Source organism: Bidens hawaiensis, unplaced genomic scaffold (assembly GCF_021521415.1).
Source record: "Bidens hawaiensis isolate Kalapana, Puna unplaced genomic scaffold, B.hawaiensis_p1.1 tig00419633_1, whole genome shotgun sequence".
Taxonomy (NCBI): Eukaryota; Viridiplantae; Streptophyta; class Magnoliopsida; order Asterales; family Asteraceae; genus Bidens; species Bidens hawaiensis.
The window spans coordinates 59,205-74,840 of record NW_027504917.1 but is presented as its reverse complement, the minus strand read 5'-3'; the positions used below and the strand labels follow the sequence as shown (position 1 = coordinate 74,840).

The following is a 15,636-nucleotide window of genomic DNA, read 5'->3' as shown; positions in this document are numbered from 1 at the left end:
TGAATCCAGCCAAGTACTCATTCGAGATGGAGGAGGGAAAATTTTTGGGTGTCATTGTAACGGGTGTGGGTTTTAAGGCCAATCCAGACAAGGTTCAGGCAGTAGCCCGCATGCTTTCACTTTCCTCCTTCAAGGAAGTACAGACACTCAATGGAAGGCTGGTGGCGTTGAACAGATTCTTAGCCTATCATGCGGCTAAGTCTTATCCATTTATCTCGACTATGAGAAATTGCCTCAAGAAAGTGCACTTCAAATGGACCGCGGAAGCTGAACAAGCATTCTTGGAGGTCAAAAAGTGTTTAATGGAGTTGCCTACCCTAACAGCACCACAGGCGGGAGAGCCTCTGACACTATACTTATCAGCGTCTGACATCGCCAATAGAGCCGTGCTACTGACAGACAGAAAGAACGTTCAAACTCTAATTTACTATGTCATTAGCACGTTGATTGGGCCGGAAACTAGGTATTCAATGCTAGAAAAATTGGTTTTGGCACCGTTCTATGCTTCCAGGCGTCTCCGCAGATACTTTCAGGGTCATCCCATTAATGTGCTAACGAGATACAAGCTAAAGAATGTCTTAAGCAAGCCATAATTTTCTGGGCGATTGGCGAAGAGGGCAATCGAACTGGGAGATCATGCAATTGAGTACAAACCTAGACCAGCAATTAAGGGGCAAGTATTGGCGGACTTCGTCATGGAAATTCCGCAACACAAAGAAGAAGAATGCTTAGTTGAACAACAAACCCCGGTTCCTCCTGAACAAGGCCAGATTTGGCTATTGTTCACGAACGGAGCTTCAAGCAGTGAAGGTTCGGGCACAGGCCTTAGGCTAGTCAATCCTGAAGGTCATAAATTTACATATGCTATCAAGTTGGACTTCAAGAGTACCAACAATGAAGCAGAATATGAATCCTTCTTGGCCGGCCTGAGGATAGCTAAAAAACTTGGGGTAAAACACCTGGAAGCGCGGGTAGATTCTATGTTGATCGCGGGACAGATCAATGGAACTTATGAAGCAAAAAATGATGTAATGGCTTCGTACCTGTCACAAGCGAAATATTTGATCCTTCAATTCTCTTCGTGCAAAGTCATTCACATAAAAAAAGCGAAAACAAATCAGCGGATGCTCTTAGCAAGCTAGCTTCAACCAATTTTCAACGCTTTGCTAATGTCATTCGTGTCGAAGTCCTGGATCGACCATCCGTCCCGCAGAATCATGTGTTAGTAATTCAAACAGGCGTTGAATCCTGGATGACGCCAATCATGGCTTACTTGTCATCAGGAATTTTACCAGAAGAGAAGGCCGCAGCTCGAAAGATAAGGCACAAGGCCCTGAACTACCAAATGCAAGATGGCATCCTGTACAGACTTTCTTTCCTCGGCCCACTTCTGAGATGTGTGGACGCCGAGGACGTGAATTACTTGATCAGGGAAGTTCATGAAGGTATATGTGGTCTACACGCAGTCCCGAGAATGGTGGTAGCAAAACTCATGAACGTTGGATACTAGTGGCCTGGGATGCACTTGGATGCTGTGCAAGAAATTCGAAAATGCGATTCTTGCCAGCGTCATGCTCCCAACACGCTGCGTCCGAAGAACGAGCTTGTACCAGTAATGTCCGCTTGGCCGTTCCAAAAGTGGGCTATTGATATCATGGGAACTTTCCCAGAAGCCCCGGGATGTGTCAAATTTTTAATTGTGGCCATTGATTACTTCACCAAGTGGGTGGAAGCCAAGCCAGTCGCATCCATTACGGCATCAAGTGTCAAGAAATTCCAATGGGAATTCATTATCTGTCGATTTGGCCTTCCGCAAGAACTTGTGAGTGACAATGGGACTCAGTTTGCGGATAGCGGGTTGCAAGAGTGGCTGAAAGAACTTCAAGTCACTCAGATTTTCACGTCTGTAGCTCATCCGCAAGTTAATGGTCAAGTAGAAAGGACCAACCGAACAATCAAAGAAGGGATTAAAGCAAGATTAGGAATCAAACGAACCGGCTAGGTTGATGAGTTGCCCCATGTGCTTTGGGGCTTTCGCACCCAGATGAATTCAAGCAATTCTGAAACGCCGTTCAGTTTAACGTATGGCACTGAAGCCATGATCCCAGCAGAAATAGGGATTCCATCCGCACGAATTTTGATGATCAACGACAATGATAAAGAGTTGTGGATGAACCTAAACCTCCTTGAAGAAAGGAGAGAGTTAGCATTGATTCGCGAGCATAACTAAAAGCGTCAATTACAAAAGTATTATAACTCGCGGGTCCAAAAATGCACTTTCGATGCGGGAGACTTTGTCTTCCGCAACAACGAGGCATCTGGACAAGAGCCTCCGGGCAAGTTAGCCCAAAATTGGGAAGGCCCCTACAAAATTAAAGAAGTATTATCTAAGGGCGCTTACAAGTTAGAAAAATTGGATGGGACTGAAGTCCCCAGAACATTGAATGTGGCACAATTGAAAAAGTGTTACATTTAGGTTAGGTATGATATTAGTTACTTTCTTATTTTGGGCATACGCTCTCCAGTAGATTAGTAAAAAGGCATGTAATGTCGTCGTTTGTAATATATTCTGGCCTGCGTGCCTTGATTATTAAAGGAAATTGGTTGAACTTATGTAAGTGTATTATATTAACAACATTTCCCATGGCATGTGCGCCAAAAGAGGATCTTCGTGTTCTCAAAGAAAAATCCATGGCCCATACGCCAGCAAAGACCCACGTGTCCCTGGAAGATGATTTCACGGAATCCTTTATTGACAATTAAGAAGATCCTACAACTCTTAACACTTATATTATTTACATAAGACAAAGTGTGAAGGAAAACTTCTTAGATTTAAGTCAAAAGGGATTACAATTACAAGAAAGACGAATACAAGCAGATTACAAAAAATTAATTACAAAGGCGGATCTTCTTCATCCCCATCCTCGTATTCATCTTCTTGATCTTGTTTTTCCTTATCATCTTCAGCAAAATAGGCCTTCAAAAGTTCAACGCCGTCATCTTGATCAGCAAGCTCCGACACAGTTTCTTCAAATTGAAACTTAAGATTGTCGAAAGTTTCTGTTTTCTCAGCATATATCTTGGTGGTATCTAGGCCGTGAAGCTTGAATTCTTCAACTGGGCGTTTATCCTCAGCGAACTTCACACCTTCTTGAAAACCTGCTTGGCGGCCAGCTTGTAAAGATGCAACAAGCAGAGCAGCAAGACAGTTTCCAAGTTCAGCACCTTCATGGATGTGCTCAATAACATGAAACAAAGAAAGTGTAAGCAGGTAGTAAAAATAAATTCATTAAATGGAAGTAAAGAGAGAAGAGGTACTTGGGGAATTCCTTACGCAATTAGCCATTTCTTGTCCGCCTTAGACCGGATGAATCCATTTTGTGCTCAGTACATTCAAGGGCTTTCTCCCTCTTCTTAGAGGCAAGGCTAGAAAGACGTTCATCCTTAGCGGACGTTTCGGCTTTTAAAGTGTCCACTTGTTGTAAGAAAGCATTGCTTTCTTCAGCAATGGTTCGTCGAGCCTTCTCTGCCTCTAATACCTTGTTCGCATCGGCCAGTTGCCTTTCAGCAGTACTGATAGCTTGGCGGTGGTCCTCGGCTTCTTTTTTGATTCCTCAGCCTCCTTCTTCATCTTCTCCCTATCGGCTTCCAAATCTTCCCAAGCATCGTTCATACCTAGCCAATCTCGATATATCTCTTGACTTGTAGAGATGGCATTTGCTAGTGTATAAGAATAGGAGTTCACCAGCTCCGAGCGAGGGCACCCGCGTTGGCGTTCCCTTTCCGCGGGAGGGATCCATTGTTGCAAATATTCATGGCATACATCAGTATTTGCAAACGTAGAATCCCTGGGCACTGACCAACGTAGGCGGTGTATCAGTGGATCCTCCTCATGATGGGACGTTGAAGCATGAAGATCACTGGTTACAACACTCGGTACCTCTTGATTCTCCATGTGAAGAGGGGAATTAGGAGGCACATAAATGATAGGCTCCTTGAAGCTGACTGGATCCCCCTTCGGTTCACCCTTACTAGGAGGGGTGTCTTCAAGGATAATAGGATCCTTAACACCTTTCGATGGTGATAAGAGTGGTGTAGTTGCCTCCTGGTGGGATTGATCCTTGGCTTACTTCCCTGTGACATCCACAGAGCATTCCACCCCATCAACAGAGTGCTCTTACATAAAAGAAATAGTTGGCAATATGAGACACTGAGTGTGTTACCTGGAGTAACAGTCGCCGATGCGAGCTGATGAACGAGATCTCCTAATTTCATCCTTTATGTTTTTTGGAAGCAGCGGGCTTAGACATTTTTGACTTGCCTTTCTCGGTGAGCTTTGGGGCATTCGCATCGTCAGCTCGATGCTCATCATCAGTAGCAGCATCAACAATGTCCTCCCCTGTAACCACATCCTTACTAGTGGAAAAGTTTTGTTTCCGCTTGCGGGTCAGACCTACAGTTGCACGCGGGACATTCTCGGCATCAATAGTATTGACAGATAACTCTTCTTCTTCATGGGGTAATAACTCCTCACTAGAAGAAAGAAGTACTATCACCCCGCTAGAAGTGAGTGCAGTAAGAGGACGAGGTTTCAAAACTCCCTCACCTTTCGCGACAATCTCCTCACATTTGGCAAACATTGCCTCGAAGACTACAGGCTCTTGGCGGAGGGTGGTAGAAAACAAAAAGTTGTTACGGGTGCGTTCGAGAATAGGCTCGTCCTTTGGATCTATGGGACGGCGCACCATAAGACCCTCATCATGGTCCAGCAGAGAGCTGAAGATTGATCCTTCACCTGCACAATTAAACATTTAATACCTAAGCAGGACCTTAAAGAATAAAAGTACACTTACTCTTGTTGGGGTTTCTCATAAAATTGTTCCAAGTGATGTGTTACAAAACACACTTACTTTCCATATCGTTTTATCATGTTTTACATGCTTAATTATTTAATTAATAAGAGTAATGGGTGGTTTTTGCTTGTTTTACAAAGATTGAATGTTACTTGTAGGTTATGAAATTTGATGGAAAAAAGAGTTAAGTTTGAAGACTTTAGGGGCCTTTTTGATCAATTTTGAAGACTATAACTCAAGGCCCGACCCAAGCCAACAAGATCCAATCCTTTTATGCATAATATATTAAGTTAATTAATGAAAATAAGAACCCAAACAGCCCCTAAATGCCGAAATCAACAGCAACCAGCCATAAAACTTTCGTTCGACAGCTTCTAGGGTTAAAAGAAAGTCGTTTTTTGCAATTCTTGAGTCAAGGGAAGAAAAATGAGGCTAAGGACGGTTGTGGACAGCAGCTAGGGACCATATACACTCATAATCTCAGCCATAATATTGAGTAATACATTCATAAACTTTGTGTTTTTGTTCAAGAACCCTAACTAGTTGATTTGATCGTTTGCTTTGGATTATTTTGCAAGTAACTTGAAGATTGACTTGTGTTTGATTGTTCTTGAATTTTGAATGAGTTTACTTATGTTTATTGATGTTTATGATGTTTAACTTAAGTTTTAGCTGCTGTCCAAAACCAATGTTAGGCTAAAGTAGTTAGTTCTACCTAGGTTAGATGATTATTGTTAGGTTTTAGTAAGTAGTTTGGATTGTTGATGATCATGGCTTGAATTGTTAATGTAAAGTTTGGTTTAACATTGAATTAGGTTGTGTTTAGTGGCTGTGTTTTGATTAATAATACTCATTACCTCTTGCTTTGATTGATTGAATCGGTTTTAGTTGATTTTAGCTTGTTTAAACTCTTTACTTTGTGTGTAGAGATTGTTTGCGGGAAGTACAATCGTAGGGTTTAAGTGGGTATATTAATTAGTTAAATCAGCGGGTAGACACCTTTTTAGAAACCGAGAGGTGATAGGAAGTAAACTCGTCTCATATCTTTTACTTGTTAGGATTAGGATCGCGCGAGAGCGGGTTCAGTTCTTGTCGGGTTTGGGTTTGTGAGCGATTAGTTGACCTAGTTTAAGTTAAACTAAATTGTTCCTCTATCATTGGTTGCATAGTATTCGTCTCCATTAGGGTAGTGTGTCGGTGAGACCGAGAGGAGAGTCGGCATTAGAGCACTTTAGCAATTCATTACCCGGTTAGTTTTTAAAATCAACTAAGTGTAGGTTAGGGTTTGTTAGTGAGACCGAGAGGTGATCTAGCTTTCTTGAGTGAACCTTAGTTGTGTCATCCTTAGGAACCAGTGTCGTGAGATTCTACAATCCATTAGCTTACTATACCTTCAATAGGATTCTTACCTAGGTAGACGTTGTCTCCATTGATAAATCGTATTCTTAAAGTTTCGTCTAGTCTTGTTAATTTAAGTCATTTAATTTAGTTAAAGTAAGTTAGGTTAAGTAGTTAATTATATTAAAAATCATTTAAATATTCTTTGGTGAGTCTTGGTTAGGGTTAAGTATCATTAACGTTTTCAAGTGTCCTTGTGTTCGATACTCGGACTTCCTTAGTGCTATACTATTAGTGATCGGTACACTTGCCGGTTTAGTGTGGTTTCTTTAGGATTTTCGTTTAATAAATTTAAAGCTTAGTTGTGAGAGCATCATTATACACACATCAAGTTTTTGGCGCCGTTTCCGGGGACACGGTTAGAGGCGTATTGAGAACGACCCGAGTTAGGATTTACCTATTGTATTTTCGTATATTAGATTAGATTAGTTATTTTAATTAGTTTAGTTTTAGTTTAATTTTATTTTAAGTATTCTATTCTATTTTTATCTGGTGCCCGTGATCCTTTTCTTTTGAGTGTTCTTTAAAGGGAATTGCTCGGACGACACGTTGGAACGCCATAGTGCAAAGTGTGTGGCGGAGATCACTGGGTACATGATGCTTATGTGCGAAGGAGGATAGAAGTCGAGGCACGGAAAGCTCCATGGGAATCACTTGTAGCAAAGCCTCCTCCATACCAATTTGCATATGATTAAATGGGGAACTTCTTAGGGTATAAAGACTTATCAGGAAATATATTAGAGCCAACCCCAGAATTGGAATCAATAATGGACGATGTATTATTTGCCATTAGAAAGGATTTGAAATATATTCCACCTTTGAATCCACCTTTATTTGAAACTTGAGTGAGATTGAAGATATCAGAATGGAGGAGCAGAGAGTAGAGGAGTATGTTCCCTATTAAGAGGAAGAATTTAAGGATGAGTTTGGTGAAGATTTGATGGATTTTACCATGACAGATGAAGGAGAGTTTGACCCACTTGGCAATTTAAAGTTGCTTGAGGATCTATTGTATAACGAGCCAGGTGCGGGGATCAAGAATGAGCCTTGTGAGGAGAGCCATGAGGTGGTTGGTGAATCAGTCTTTCCACCATTGCACTTTGAATGTGAAAAACTAAAATATGAACCGTACTTAATCTCCATTCGGGACGTGTCGAGGTTTAAAAAGTTGGCTAAAAGAATAAGGAGGATATCTAGGCTCAGAGATCATGGTGTGTAGAAGAGTTCGTCACTCCCGTCTCACTTTAGGGGATCATTTTTTGGGGAGTCTAAGAGTTGGTGAGCCGAGATTAATTCATATGGTCGTGCCCATGAGAGTTGTGCAATTGGTTTCTTCCCGACCAATTGTAAGAGGAGAGTATTGAGGAGCATCGATGGGAAGAGGATAATGAAGAAGCCTCCTGATTGAGGTTTCGGGAGCGAGTCCGGCTGAAGACTATTCAATAAACTTAGCGCTTCCCGGGAGGCAACCCGGTAATATCTTTTCTTATTATTTTATTTTCATTTTATTTTTATTTCCGAGTTTTGCCGGGTGTTTCTTCTCTTACTTGCAGGTTACTCGTTGGTTGGTTGATGACGGTTTATGAGCTGGAGTTTTAAGCAAGTGTGGGGATGCAATTTGCTTAAGGATTTTCGCTTTCGTTCGTTAGTGATAGCTTGATAGAGAGCACTGGAGTTTTAAGCATGCGTTCGAATAGGAGGGTGAGTAACATGATTCACCGCACATTTGCATGATCACATATGCAAGGAGAGTCTGTTCCACTTTATTTTTCTTTATGTTTAGTTTTGTCTTTTCCTTGTCTCACATTGAGGACAATGTGAAATTTAAGTGTGGGGATGGGGAATTGACATTTTCATTTTTAAGAAAAATAAAAGAGTTTAAAAAAATTAAAATTAAAAAAATAAATAAATAAAAATATAAAAAAACAAAAATATTTTTAAAGAAAAATGTCCCTTGATTTTTTTTTTGCGTTAAAGTGGGAGATGATGATATTTATCGGAAATCGGTTTTTCAAACTACTAATAATATGAGAAAAATAAAAGAAAACGCACTTAACTTGGGATGTGTCGGTAGGCTCAGCCTTGAAAATGAAAGGGAAAATTTGATAAAATGGTTAAAACGGAAATCTTTTGTGGGTAAAGCGTTTTGTCCTTGGAAGATAAGTAATGAAAGGTCGGGCCATACTCATGCCTCAAATTTTGGTATGAAAAACTGGATATATCATGAGTTTTAAAAATTTGAATACGTTATCGTATGATGCTTGGGTAGGTTTAACGTTAGAGTATGCTGTGTAGCCTGTGATATAAATCTTAAACTGCTAGTTTAGTGTTTTACACCTCATTGACGTATGGTTTTATAAACTTAAATCTTGTATTGATGGTATACTTCGGGTCCGGAGACCATGGGTCTGTATGCAATCTATTCATCTAGGTATTCACAATTCCTAAGTGGGGTTGTGGATATTTAAAATAAAGCCAAAAAGAGCAAACCCTTATAAGTCTTTAAACATGATCACAAAAGTACAAAAGTACAAATACACTACAGACTTGATCATCCACGCTGTTAGCCATGTGGAGTCCCATTGCTCGTGTCTCATTACCATTAAGAAACGGACCACAAGGGACATGCTACATGTAAGCCCTACAGATGAAATTTAGCATACTCACCTATGGTGATGGTTTTGGTGTGTTGCTTGATAACGGGGGTATGTCATGTTGTGGGGAACACTAGCTATTAATTAATTGAACCTTAATCGTATCTAATGGCTGCTTGGTAGACTTTGATGCTTAAGCTTAGGTCGATAAACAATACCCTTGATCGTCTTAACTATTCAAGAAAAAAATATAGCAACAAAAATTTTAATTCTGCTAATTTTGAGGTTTAAGTCAATTTGGGGTGGTCTGGTCCGGTAAAAGCTGAAAATAAGTGGGTCTTAATTGTGTAAACCACTGAGTAATATTATTGTCGGATCTTATTTGTCTCGGTAAAGATTAAGGCATGGGTTTAAGTGGACAACAATATCGGTGATCACGGTTTTTGCGTTTTTCTGAGCTTTAAAAATTAACCTGTATGTTTGCAAGGCTGTAATTTTCCGATTCTGATTCAACTGCATCAAACTTTTTCAGGGATGAAAAAGTCTTAAGTATGGGGAAGTTTGATGTGTTGCAAAACACACTTACTTTTCATATCTTTTTATCATGTTTTACATGCTTAATTATTTAATTAATAAGAGTTATGGGTGGTTTTTGCTTGATTTTACAAAGATTGAATGTTACTTGTAGGTTATGAAATTTGATGGAAAAAAGAGTTAAGTTTAAAGACTTTAGGGGCCTTTTTGATCAATTTTGAAGACTATAACTCAAGGCCCGACCCAAGCCCACTAGATCCAAGCCTTTTATGCATAATATATTAAGTTAATTAAAGAAAATAAGAACCCAAACAAGCCCTAAATCCCGAAATTAGCAGCAACCAGCCATAAAAATTTCGTTCGACAGCTTCTAGGGTTAAAGAAAGTCGTTTTTTGCAATTCTTGAGCCAAGGGAAGAAGGAGGAGGCTAAGGACGGTTGTGGACAGCAGCTAGGGACCATATACACTCATAATCTCAGCCATAATATTGAGTAATACATTCATAAACTTTGTGTTTTTGTTCAAGAACCCTAACTAGTTGATTTGATCGTTTGCTTTGGATTGTTTTGCAAGTAACTTGAAGATTGACTTGTGTTTGATTGTTCTTAAATTTTGAATGAGTTTACTTATTTTTATTGATGTTTATGATGTTTAACTTAAGTATTAGCTGCTGTCCAAAACCAATGTTAGGCTAAAGTAGTTAGTTCTACCTATGTTAGATGATTATTGTTAGGTTTTAGTAAGTAGTTTGGATTGTTGATGATCATGGCTGGAATTGTTAATGTAAAGTTTGGTTTAACATTGAATTAGGTTGTGTTTAGTGGCTGTGTTTTGATTAATAATACTCATTACCTCTTGCTTTGATTGATTGAATCGGTTTTAGTTGATTTTAGCTTGTTTAAACTCTTTACTTTGTGTGTAGAGATTGTTTGCGGGAAGTACAACCGTAGGGTTTAAGTGGGTATATTAATTAGTTAAAATCAGCGGGTAGACACCTTTTTAGAAACTGAGAGGTGATAGGAAGTAAACTCGTCTCATATCTTTTACTTGTTAGGATTAGGATCGCGCGAGAGCGGGTTCGGTTCTTGTCGGGTTTGGGTTTGTGAGCGATTAGTTGACCTAGTTTAAGTTAAACTAAATTGTTCCTCTATCCTTGGTTGCGTAGTATTCGTCTCCATTAGGGTAGTGTGTCGGTGAGACCGAGAGGAGAGTCGACATTAGAGCATTTTAGCAATTCATTACCCGGTTAGTTTTTAAAATCAACTAGGTGTAGGTTAGGGTTTGTTAGTGAGACCGAGAGGTGATCTAGCTTTCTTGAGTGAACCTTAGTTGTGTCATCCTTAGGAACCAGTGTCGTGAGATTCTAAAATCCATTAGCTTACTATACCTTCAATAGGATTCTTACCTAGGTAGACGTTGTCTCCATTGATAAATCGTATTCTTAAAGTTTCGTATAGTCTTGTTAATTTAAGTCATTTAATTTAGTTAAAGTAAGTTAGGTTAAGTAGTTGATTATATTAAAAATCATTTAATATTCTTAGGTGAGTCTTGGTTAGGGTTAAGTATCATTATCGTTTTCAAGTGTCCTTGTGTTCGATACTCTGACTTCCTTAGTGCTATACTATTAGTGATCGGTACACTTGCCGGTTTTGTGTGGTTTCTTTAGAATTTTCGTTTAATAAATTAAAAGCTTAGTTGTCAGAGCATCATTATACACACATCACCAAGTCAGGGAAAGGCCACATGTGGCTCATCTTGGCACTGTCTAGTGCTCCCTCGTGTATCGCACGCATAGGAGTGGGAGTGCGGGTTAAAGTCTTGAACCACGGAACGTTCAACTCCGTGATGGCATGGATCATGGGCATCGCAACATCTGATTTGCGATAGGTCATCGCAAAGGGAATAACGTCCTCCCGAATCCAGAAAAACTTCGGCCGCCATTCATGAAGACTCCGGTACCATTCAGTACCAATAACGCCTTTTCCGGTGGTTGCCCAGCTATACCACCCGCCACGGCTGGTCATCTTGTAGAAGACAACGAACCGGCAAATCGATGGCTCCAAATTGTGGCCCTGACAGCAAAATTCAAAGTGGCGAATTCTTAACATCCCTAAAGGATGGACCTGCGACAGGTGAACTCCATATGCCGTTAACATGGCCTTGAAAAATTTGTTATAGGAAATCGAAGATTTAATGTCGTGAAGTGGTCCGCATATACGACCATTTTCTTGGCCGGAGGAGGATCGGCAGTGAAACCATCCACTGGATATTCAGGTTCCCATTCTGATGCTAAACCATAGATGTTTACGATGTCTTCGAAATCCCTTTCCTTTCAGTGGATAACAACGTTATCAATGGAAGGATTGCTCTTCTGTTCTCCAACCATTGTAATAGTGAAGATCGGGAAACGAAGAATTCTTGTAAATGTTTGCAAAGAATAGATCTGAGAATCAAAAAAAGTTCAAAGGAAAGAAAAGAGTTGAAGGAAATAAGAATGAAGTTGAATGGGAAACACCCTATTTATACGCATCGCAATTAATGTGATGGATGGATTTCCAGTAGAGAGAGAAAAGTGTGGTCCAACCAGAAGATGACACGTCCGGCGGGAAAGACGAAAAAGCAAAAAGGGACTACAGAAAGACGTCATGCACGTCTTATCAATTGTCCAGCAACAGTCCTTTTTCCGCCACGTCATCGCTTTACCCCCACCTGCAAATCCAAAATATCTCAAAATAAAATATCCTAAGTGTGACACAATATAGATTTCACAAAACGGCGGATAACCTCTTTTTATTCATATCAAAAGAAAATTATAAGGAAGTCAAAAAACAAATTACAAATATGTAAACTATTCTAAGAGGCAGGGGCAGATGCATCCTCCTGCTCTTGGGTTTTTGGTGAGGAGGGAGGCGTTGATGGAGCATATTCCGAATCTTCCTCCAAGAATTTCTTTAGGCGGCTCACTCCATCACTCACCGCCGCGAACTCTGGAAGCATGCCCTGAAGAGGGAATGACAGATTGTCATACTCATTCAGGTGCATGTCATATTCCATTTGGACATTAAGGCCATGTATCGGGTGCTCCTCAATGGGACGGCCAGCCTGAGCGTATTGTAATCCTTCATTAAAGCCTATCAGGCGACCAGATTGAGAAGAGGCATTGAGTAGGAAGGCGAGAGTGTCCATTAACTCACTTTCTTATTTAATATGATTGATAACCTGCAAAGCAAAGGAGATTCATAAACATTAGCGGTACAATAAAAATTAAAGGATGAAGAATAGGGCAACATACCGAGTTAAGGCCCTTCCCCAATAGCCATCATCGTTCCCTTTCAGCCCGCTCCGCTCTCTCCTGAAGTTCGTGGACGTTGAACCCGTCAGCTATTTTCTGTTTGTCATTTAAATATTCGGCTGCACGGGATTTTGCCTCCTCACGCACTTGCAGGAGCGAGTCATATGCGGATTGCATCTCAGCAGCTGTTTTTCCCATGAGCTTCGCGTGCTCCTTATGTTGTTGGGCCTCCACCTCATGGGCTTGAATAATGGCACCTTGGCAAGTCACTTGAGCTTCTAACGCAACGTTAACCTCAAGTTCCTTAACCAGGTCTTCCTTTGAGTCTCGTCCCGAGCAGTTTGAAGAAGGTCATTTTGCTTCTGACAAGATTCTTTCCACTGGCGAGCTGCAGCAGCTTGTCTGTCTCTCTCAGCCTTCAAAGCAATTTCGGCATAAGATAGCTTCCACTTAGCAGTCTTAGCCGCAAGACGATACTCGCCAGCTTCCTTCTTGGCCTCTTTCGCGGCCCGAGACATCTCGCCCCACATCTCACCCATGGAGCGCCATTCACGTAAAATTTCTTGCCTGCTAGCCATGGTGTTGGCTAGGGACGAAGAGAAATCCATTTGAAGATCATGACAGGAACGACCATGTTGAATGATCCGTTCCGCAGACGGGACACATTGGCTAACAAAAGAAGCACAAGTGTCCGGATCTGTGAATCGAGATCCTTTTGTGACATTCCAATGAGGAATGTGTAATTGGCCATCCTCTCCTAGATTGGGTACCCCATAATAGTCAAAGCTTAATGATTGGGGGCGTACCGAGGAAGAGGAATGAGATGGAGGAGGAAGAAATGATGATTGATGTGGCGCATCATGCGCCACTAGTCCTTCAGTAGCCAGGACTATTTCCTGCTTCTTAAACACGGAAGCGTAACTAGATATGACAGTCGTTGGTGCTTCTGCGGTCTCTGGTGGATGGAGTGATCCTTCCTCGGTCTCTGACGGTGGAGACGGTGGTTTCCCCGTTTCAAACAGCGGAGATGATTGCTTCTCCTTCTCGGGAGGAGGAGATGGTGGCTTCTCCATTTCTGGCGGTGAGGATGGTGGTTTCTCCAACGTTGTACTCCCACCAGTAGCCCCAATTGGCTCAGCACACAACAAGATAAAAAGTTAACCAGAGTTTAAAGTATAACAGAAAGGTAAAGTGTTCAGGAAGACTTACGAGACATCTCCTTGATGCGATCACCAAGCTTGACCCTCTGTTTTCTTGGACGATGGGTCCTAGCTTTCTTCGTTGTGGGCCCTCCCTTAGCATCCGCGTGGCTTACACCCGCATCACTTGCCTTGGGAGACTGAAACTTCCTCTTCTTCTCTAACTCTGTCAACGCATGCGAGACAGATGAGATTTCAGAAGCAAAATCAGAGTCATGTTCCTCCTGAGGTGTTGACTCCTCACTTGAGGACAGAAGTACAATCACCCCATCAAATGTAATGAAATTAAGCGGACAAGGATTAAGGATGTATGCACCTGTTTGGAAGATAGCTTCCGAGACTATAGGTTCTGCGCACACCTTAGTCAGAAAGAGGAAATGATTTCGGGTCCTGTCTAGAATAGGTAATACTTGTGCGTCCTTGATACATTTCTGAGGACAACCCTTATCGTCATAAAGGGCATTAAGCATAGTCCCTTGACCTGAAACATACACAACGAAACTTCAAAACAGAGTTTTTACAGAAAGCTATAGTCACAAAGAGAATAAGACTCACTTTCATCCACATTCATGAGGAATGGCTCCAGATCAGGATACGCCCACAGGCGGCTCATATCCGCCCACACTAAGGCTCCTTCCGAAAGGGCCCGCATTGGAGTTGGTTTGGACATCTTGATGCGGAACCATTCCTGGCCTTCATGTGAAGCCGTAACAACATCCGGCAGTGCCTCATTGGCCGGACGATAGACCATGGCTACTGGAACAACATCTTCTGAAATCCGAAAGAATTTTTGGTTCGCCATTCTTGAGCACCGCCGGATGGTTCAATTCCGATAATCCTTTCAGGTATCAGAACACATTTAAACCATCCGCCGTGATTAGTCACCCGGTAAAAGATTGGGAATCGGTCAATTCGTGGCACCATCCCATTAGCTTTACACACGAATTCGCGTAAGCGCTAGTGGATGTAACTGGGAAAGATGGATCCCATATGCACTAAGTACCTTCATGAGGAACTTGGTTATCGGAAACCGAAGATTCCCATGAGTAAAGAAGTTGGCGTAAACTGCCATCTTGCCGGCATGAGGCATGCTAGCAATAGACCCAGCGTTGGGGAATTCCGAACCCCACTCTGACAGAATTCCATAAGCTCGAACCAACTCATCGTATTCAGATCTGTCCCAACTGATCTCCACAGTGTCAATATCAGGCGTTAACCTTCTATCTCCGGCCATCGATTCAGAAGTAAAAGGAAAGCAACGAGCAATTTTGAATAAAATCAAAGGTTCAATCAAGAATTCGAGAGTAAAAAGCAAAGAAGAAATGAAAAATCAAAGGCGATAAAACTTCAAAAAGAAGATAACCTCCACTATTTATACCCATCGCAATTAATGCGATGGGATACGAACAGTGGAGAGAGAAAGACGTCGTCCACTCAGCAGACGCCACGTCACACGGGAAATTCGAAAAAGAGAAAAAGGTACACAGTCGAGTACAGTGACAGCCGGCATAAAAGTCTCATCACCTGTTCACGCGCCTGCAAGTTGTCAAATTGTCTTTTTCATGGTTATCCACACCACAACAGAAGATATTTCTGCCAAAAACTTCAAAATTCAAAAAACCTCCAAATATATCTTAAGTCCAAAATTTCACCCGCGTAAAAATTTACACGGAAGAAACAATGGACTGGGGGGACTTATAGAGGTAGGGTACCAAAAAGACCCAAATACCCTTAAGTACCACTCGCGGGATAAATGGATCACCCGC

General features: G+C 41.4%; 1 protein-coding gene across 1 annotated transcript; it reads left to right on the top strand.

Moving 5' to 3' along the window:
* Positions 1–695: 695 nt before the first annotated feature.
* On the top strand, positions 696–1,142 carry LOC143609425 (uncharacterized). Its single transcript, XM_077084181.1, has one exon. The coding sequence runs from the start codon at positions 696–698 to the stop codon at positions 1,140–1,142; it is 447 nt and encodes a 148-aa protein (XP_076940296.1).
* The last annotated feature ends 14,494 nt before the right edge of the window (positions 1,143–15,636 follow it).

Bases quoted from the DNA above. Each gene is read 5' to 3' on its own strand.
- LOC143609425 (XM_077084181.1), top strand. From the start codon at position 696: ATGGAAATTCCGCAACACAAAGAAGAAGAATGCTTAGTTGAACAACAA.